The sequence below is a fragment of the Pseudorasbora parva genome, chromosome 15, assembly GCF_024679245.1.
Source record: "Pseudorasbora parva isolate DD20220531a chromosome 15, ASM2467924v1, whole genome shotgun sequence".
Classification (NCBI taxonomy): domain Eukaryota; kingdom Metazoa; phylum Chordata; class Actinopteri; order Cypriniformes; family Gobionidae; genus Pseudorasbora; species Pseudorasbora parva.
The window spans coordinates 31,399,106-31,406,485 of record NC_090186.1 but is presented as its reverse complement, the minus strand read 5'-3'; the positions used below and the strand labels follow the sequence as shown (position 1 = coordinate 31,406,485).

Here is a 7,380-nt window from a genome sequence, read left to right as displayed (position 1 = left end):
TAACTCCAAGTCTTCCAGAATCGTGGTCAAAGCTGATTCGAAAGACCGCCGCCGTTCGCCAGTTTCTGTGTTTACTAGAAGCACGCAAACGCAACTCGGCCGTCGTCATTATGGCCCCGCCCACCGACTCTATACACGATGTGATTGGTCCGGCAAGAGTTAGAGGAATACAGATCAGAAGGGTATTGAGAGTTCCTAGACGAGACTTGCGGGCAGATTAAATTTGCTGCCGCTAGGGTGCGTCTAGATTTCTAGGCTAATTTTTTAGATTTAGTATGAGGAAATTTCACAAATGGACTTTTGCACAAATTGCAACCTGTCAAGGTACCACACTTAAATTCCCTGAGCTCCTGAGAGCAACCCATTCTTACACAAATGTTTTAGAAGGATCTGCATGCCTAGGTGCTTGATTTTATACAACTTTGGTCATGGAAGTGATTGGAACACCTGAATTCAATCAGTTGGAGTGTCCCAATACTTTTGGCATTATAGTGTATGTGTGTGTTTATGATGTCATCTCAGTGACATAAACCATTTTTGTTTATGTGATGTCAATAGGAAGGATACAGCTAGGAATAGTTAGTTAGAGTGGGTTTTTTTACACTAATGAGGTCAATCCTATTTATGTACCATCTGTGCTTTTACATTCACTGATCCAGAATGGTCAGCGCTCCTTTATCTCATCCCCATCTTCCTCTTTCTCTGTCTCTCTTTCACTCTTTCACCCAGATTCTCTTAATTTATCTTTCCACCTATCTGTCCCTCCAGTATTTAATAAATACAATGCACATGTAATGCATATTGCTTGTCACATGATCCTTAGAAATAATTTGAATATGCGGTTGGTATAAGAAACATTTCTTATCATTATCAATGTAGAAAACAGTGTGGAAACCATTTAGTGTTATTGATTTAGAGAATATTCAAAAGAAAAGCATTTATTTGAGATATACATATTTTGCAACAAGGTACAAGTCTTTACTGTAACTTTGTATCAATTTAATGTGCCCTTTCTGAATGAAAGCATTCATTCATTTATTTAATAAAAAAAATTATACACACTATAGTTCAAAAGTTTAGGGTCAGTAAGATTTTAAATTGTATCCTTTCAGCCACTACATCAGATGCCAGTGTTATTCTTTTCACCAATTTTGAGTTACATTTTGGCGCAAAGCTATCAACATTAAAACTATTAAACTTATACACAGTGTCCAAAATACTTTATATATTCGCTATACTCTCTATAAATTAATTTTAGCTTTAAGATTAGAGGCAAGAAGCAGATCTGATGTACAGTCAGAAACCAAATACTTTTTCTTTCCTTTTAGCATCAGTTTTTCCACATTTTATCTTTCATTCTTCCTCACATTATTCTCCGTATCTTCCTTATTCTATGGTACCTTTATCATTGGTTGTGTTCTAAACATGTCTAATTACTGTACTTAAATCCTCTTAAGTTCCCTGTGCTATTTCTGCATAGGAGCACAGAGTTGTCCAATGTATCTTGACTTAAGAAAGCCTCTTTGTGCCCTCCCCATGCACACTCAAAAAAGCATGAAGGACAAGCCTATGGTGATAGTGACCACAACAGCTCACGGAAGGCTAGCTCACTGAAGGGACATACTTGGACGGTGCAAAAAGGTGAGCAGGCAAATATTTAGCTCTAGCAGGTTATAACTGATTTACTCACAGTTACAGAATTGTTTTAAGTCAGTTTCATGCTTATATTTATCTTATATATTCTCATGTTTGTTTTGTTTTTTACAGCTTGAAGTCAGTTACAGTGTTATTTAACTAAAGCCTATGTAATCATAGGCCTAAACACATACTGGCTTGAGGTAACAACCAAATAGAAATGAAGCATGAAACAAAGTATACTTAAAGAACAGCTGTTCGGTTGATTTGCATATTAAAAGTTACAGCAGAATTCCATTTTTCTATAAATCTAGCAAGCCTTGGAGCTGGCTTTTTAAGCGGTTGGCTCAGATGCTTTGATGCACTGTAGATAGCGGCAGTGTTGTCTACAGTATATTTATCTTAGAAAAGTATGCGAAGTTTCATGCCATGTATATTATTCTGCATGATTCAACAAGACTTCAAAGTTTCAGATCAGACTGAAAGAAAAACATTTAGAAAGACTTTGATAAAGAATCAAGGCAGCTAAAAAAAAAAACTGTATAGCAAAGCCTTATTTATATTCTCAAATTAACTCTAAACAAATGTGTTTTGTCCTGAATTAACCCACCCACACACACACACATATATATATATATATGCTTTTCATTAGTATTTTTTAACCCATAAAGAGTAATATGCATCAGTATATGCAAAACAACTATCAAAGTTTGAAGCAACCTCACAGGATTCTACCTGTTAATTGCCATCTGAGCCAAGGAATTGCATCATGGCTGTAATCTCAATTAGCGATCAGTGATTTACTGTAGTAAAAGGTACTGGTACTGAAGGGGTTGCAAGGTCAGAGGCTAGTGGTGAAAAAACAAAGACTCTGAGCTCTAGTATTAAGCTGCTAATCTGCTGTGGAAAAGAACCAAGCATTAAAAAAAATTCTGTTTAATGTCTGACTTGAACTTAAACAAATATCTACACTTGTAATTTTAATATTCACGTTAAGGTAATAGTTTAATGTAATGTTATTTGTATTGTTTGTAGAATCAAATATATAGGTGCATTAAAAGAATAAAAACTTAATCCAATTTGTCAGGGTTGAAATGGGAGTTGATGCATGTTCTGAATCAGTTGAGGACAGTTCATTTGTCATTCCATGACATCATATCGCCGACGTCCACTCGTGCAAACAAATTGGATCATGGGGTTATCTAATCTTCTTACTCCTGATAAACCTAATGTCTTCCAAAGAAAGAGTGATCAGTTTTGGCGACACGGAGACACTGTCCACGTGCCGACATTTCAATTAAGTTTGATGCTTTGTTAGAATTGAATTAATTTGTTAAATGTATCTTGATTGCCTTAAAATCCCAAAAATGTATATTGTTTTCTTTGTAAGGTAGTAGTCCAGAGACCTAAAACTTTAGTTTAAACCATTCAAAGAAAGTAATTGTTTTTTATAGGCCTACTTGTGATAGATATAGATGTGATAAAGATTTGATCTTTTCACACAGACAATCAAAAGATAAAAATGTCTGACAGAATCGTGGACGAGGAACCAGTGACGGTAACTCACACAGGTCAGTATGGCTCTTCTTGTTTGTGAGACTGTAAAGTTAACGTGTCAAAGGGTAGAGGAAGGGATTTAATGAATCAAAAACATGCAGAAAGAGAATAGAAACAAATAAATATATAACAAATAATATATATATATATATATATATATATATATATATATATATATATATATATATATATATATATATATATATATATATATATATATATATATATATATATATATATATATATATATATTGCATGTTTGTGAGAGACTGCAGGGATGAAGGAAAAGCTTGATTTATTTACCTATATTTTATTTGTCCACCTGCATATCATGTGATCATTTACCGTCATCAGAGAATTGTACATATGTGTGTTTGATTTAAATATTACCTGTCAAAAAAAGTTAGGAATCCCTGCATTTCCCCCAATGGTTGCTAGATTCATGTTGTGAACAGCCTGGTATTTTTATGAATAGTGCACACATTCAACCCTGTGATGAGAGCTGGAAACTTAAAAACCTGATTATAATTGTAATTGTAATTATTGAAATCACATCAGTTTGTGGACATTTACTCATTCCCCCACCACATATTAGCCATAGAGACAAAGTAAATATAAAATATGACCTGACCTGAACTGAAATCATCCACCATTGAAACTGAACTGACTATATGGGCTATAACTTGTATTTATGGTTGGCTGTCTACATATTGAGTTCATTTATTTATGGCATTTTCTTCTCCAACCATCTCTAGGACCAAAGGGTGTCATCAATGACTGGCGCAAATTTAAATTGGAGAGCATGGACCAGGAGGTTCTGCCTCCCAGCAAGAGAGAGCTGCTAAGACAGATGTCATCCCCTCATAAACCTAAAGACGTTTGTGTGGGTGGAGTCATTCGCAAGGTTGCCCCTTTGACCATGGTTGCAAAAATAAAAAATGAGCACTTTGGAGAGAAAAAAATATCCATTTCTGAATTAGGTTGTAAAAAGTGGAGTCAAAATTATACATTGGACAAAAAGATTAGTTGGGTCAAAAATATTGATGGTAAATTGTTGTCACTTTCTTTTTAATAGACAAAATGCCAAAACGTTGCTATGGTTAGTTTGTCAATTGTTTTAGTTTTGTAACTGACTCTTGAAACACAAGATACACAAAACACAAGATATGTAATCAGATTACTTTTTTCCAAGTAACTACTAAAGTAAAGCATTACTTTTACATTTAGGCTACAACAAAAAACACAGGGAAACGCAAACTTGAAATAATTAAATGTTAAATTACACAAATATACTTTATGTATTTAATCTCACTTTTTTTAACTAATGTCTTTGCTGCTGACCTTTGATGATCCAATTAAACTATGCTAATAAGCAAAAATGACTTTATTATTCAAGTAAGATAATTATTGTTCAAGTAAGATAATTAAACTTTCTTCTTGTGCATCTTATTCTTCTGCAATCCAGAATAGCAGCACAGCTGAAAGGTTTGTTTGAGCGGTGCTCTCTAATATACAGGCTGAGGCTTATTTATTTCACATAAGATTTGAAAGGTTTTTTTGTTATTAAAAAACAAACAACCAAACCAAGTCCAGGTGAGAAAGTAAGGCAGAGTAACAACACAATTACTTTTCATAAAAAGTAACTAAGTACCAAAAGTAGTTACTTTTTTAGGGAGTACCACAATATTGTAACATTACTTTTAAAGGTGAATTGAACTGACTATAATAGTGGGTACTTAGTTACCTAATAGAAAAATAAATATTTAAATAATTCACTATAGATTCAGTACAATGATAATGTAAAAGCCAATTTTTAATTTAGTTTTTTAAATATTATGCATAATATTTTTCTCTCACAGTAAAAATTGGATTCTTTATACAATTTTTTCCTCACAAGGGGATCAGCACTGTTGACAGCCCCTGATTTAATGGATTTACTCCCAAACATAAATACTTTTTTCACTTCCAAAACTCTGTAATTACTTTATAATCTTTGAATTTCCCTTCTCTTTTTCCAGATGAGTGCACAGGAGTATGAGCTGATAAAGGAAGATGATGAGAAAAGTCTGCGTAAGTACCGCAAGCAATGCATGCAGGAGATGCACGAGCGCTTGAGCTTTGGGCCTAAATTCGAGACTGTGCATGACCTTGACAGTGGCGAGGCCTTTCTAGAGGTCATTGAGAAGGAGCACCGGCTCACAGTGGTGGTGGTGCACATCTTTAAAGATGGAGTGAAGGGGTGCGATGCGCTTAACAGCTGCATGGATTGCTTGGCCACCGAATATCCCAGCGTTAAATTCTGCCGCATTAGTTCTGTCGCCACCGGAGCTGGTGAGCGTTTCTCAGATGAATTTCTACCTGCCTTGTTAGTTTACAAGGCTGGAGAGCTGCTTGGGAACTTCCTAGCCGTTACACAGCATTTCAATGAGGAATTCTTTGCTACGGATGTAGAGGCCTTCCTCAATGAATATGGACTGTTGCCAGAGAAGGAGTGTGGCCCTGGAGCTGAGGAGGATGAAGCAGATGTGGAATGAGGAAAGATGGCAGAAAGTAAAATGTGTATTAAATGAAAGGGAGAAATGTTTTACTGAATATGAAAAGAATAAGTTTCATTATTCTTTGGTTAACATGATAAGATGCATCCGTTTGCATACACAGCTCAACGTAAAGATCTCTTTGAGCACGGTAGAGAAAACTACTAAATGGTTGCAACAGTTTCAAAAGCAACATAAATTGGAATCAGGTCAAGAAAGATAATGACAACTATCTTGTTTCCTTTTAAACAAATAGACAACTGCATAATTTTGAAATAGATAAGAATGAATTAGTGTCATGTGGAATACTCATGAACATATTTTGCATGTGATTGCATGTAGCAAAATGTTATGCAAATAAGAATGGCCCAGGATTGTGCTTTCTTTTAAAGGAACAAAGCATTATATTTTCTAATGTCTAATATGCACACCTATCTTTTTGATTTTCTGTGTACAGAAATTTCAAGAGGTTCCAGCAGTATCCTGAGTAAAATTTGATTGGTTTACTATTGGGTTGCATGCACAAGCTGTCTTACTGTAAATTGGTTTGGTTGGAATTTTGCATAAACCAGGAGAATTTGATGTAAATTGTATTTTTTAGGAAAGTAAATAAATGCAAATGTAAACATTGAGCATTTCCCCGCCTGTACTGTAGATTAATTAATGCATACACACACACACATTTTTTAAACATTTTGGGATGTCTGCATTTACAATTAACTTTAATGACATTCCATTCTTAATCTGTAGGTTTTAATATAGAGTTGACTGACCCTTTGTGGCTGTAACAGCTTTCCACAATCCACAAAGTTTAGTAGTGTGTTTATGGGAATTTTTGACCATTCTTCTTGAAGCACATTTGTGAGGTTTCTCTGTTTTAATTCAGCCCAAAGGTGTTCTATCGGGTTGAGGCCAGGATTCTTGCTTTGTGCACTAGTGCACAGTCATGTTGAAACAGGAAGGGCCCACCTCCAAACTGTTCCCAAAAATGTGGGAGCATGATATTGTCCGAAATGTCTTGCTCATATGTTTTTTTGGCATGTTGAAGCATTAAGAGTTCCTTTCACTTGAACTTAGGAGCCAAGTCCAACCCCTGAAATACAACCCCACACCATAATCCCCCCTCCACAAAACTTTACATGTGGCACAATGCAGTCAGGCAAGTACAATTCTCCTGGCAACTTCAAGACAGAAAAGTGTGATTTGTCACTCCAGAGAACACATCTTCACTGCTCTAGTGTCCAGTGGCAACATGCTTTACACCACTGCATTACACTTACGAGTCTTTGCATTGCACTTGATGTAAGACTTGGATGCAACTGCTCACCCATTCCATTAAGCTCTCTACACTAATCTGAAGGACACACAAAGTTTGGAGGTCTGTGGATATTGACTCTGCATAAGGTTGGCGACTTCTGCACACTGTGCGCCTCAGCATGCGCTGACCCCACTCACAGATGTGATTTTACGTGGCCTACCACTTTGTGGGCGAGTTGCTGTTGTTCCCAATTGCTTTCACTTTGTTGTAATACCACTAACAGTTGACCATGGAATATTTAGCAGTGAGGAAATTTCACGAATGGACTTATTGCACAGGTAGCAATTTGGCAACCTATCACGGTATCCCGCTTGAATTCCCTGAGCTCCTGAGGGC

The 7,380-nt window shown here is 35.9% G+C and overlaps 1 protein-coding gene across 2 annotated transcripts; it reads left to right on the top strand.

Annotated features, from left to right (window-relative positions):
• Positions 1–1,486: 1,486 nt before the first annotated feature.
• Positions 1,487–6,363, top strand: pdcb (phosducin b). Of its 2 annotated transcripts, none has more exons than XM_067417753.1 (4): positions 1,487–1,641; positions 3,141–3,206; positions 3,948–4,075; positions 5,211–6,363. In XM_067417753.1, exons 2-4 carry the CDS (start codon positions 3,158–3,160, stop codon positions 5,724–5,726), a joined length of 693 nt encoding a protein of 230 aa, XP_067273854.1. In that variant the 5' UTR covers positions 1,487–1,641; positions 3,141–3,157; the 3' UTR covers positions 5,727–6,363. The 2 variants fall into 2 exon arrangements, with proteins under 2 accessions (XP_067273854.1, XP_067273853.1); XM_067417752.1 differs by having other exon boundaries at positions 3,948–4,096.
• Positions 6,364–7,380: the final 1,017 nt, after the last annotated feature.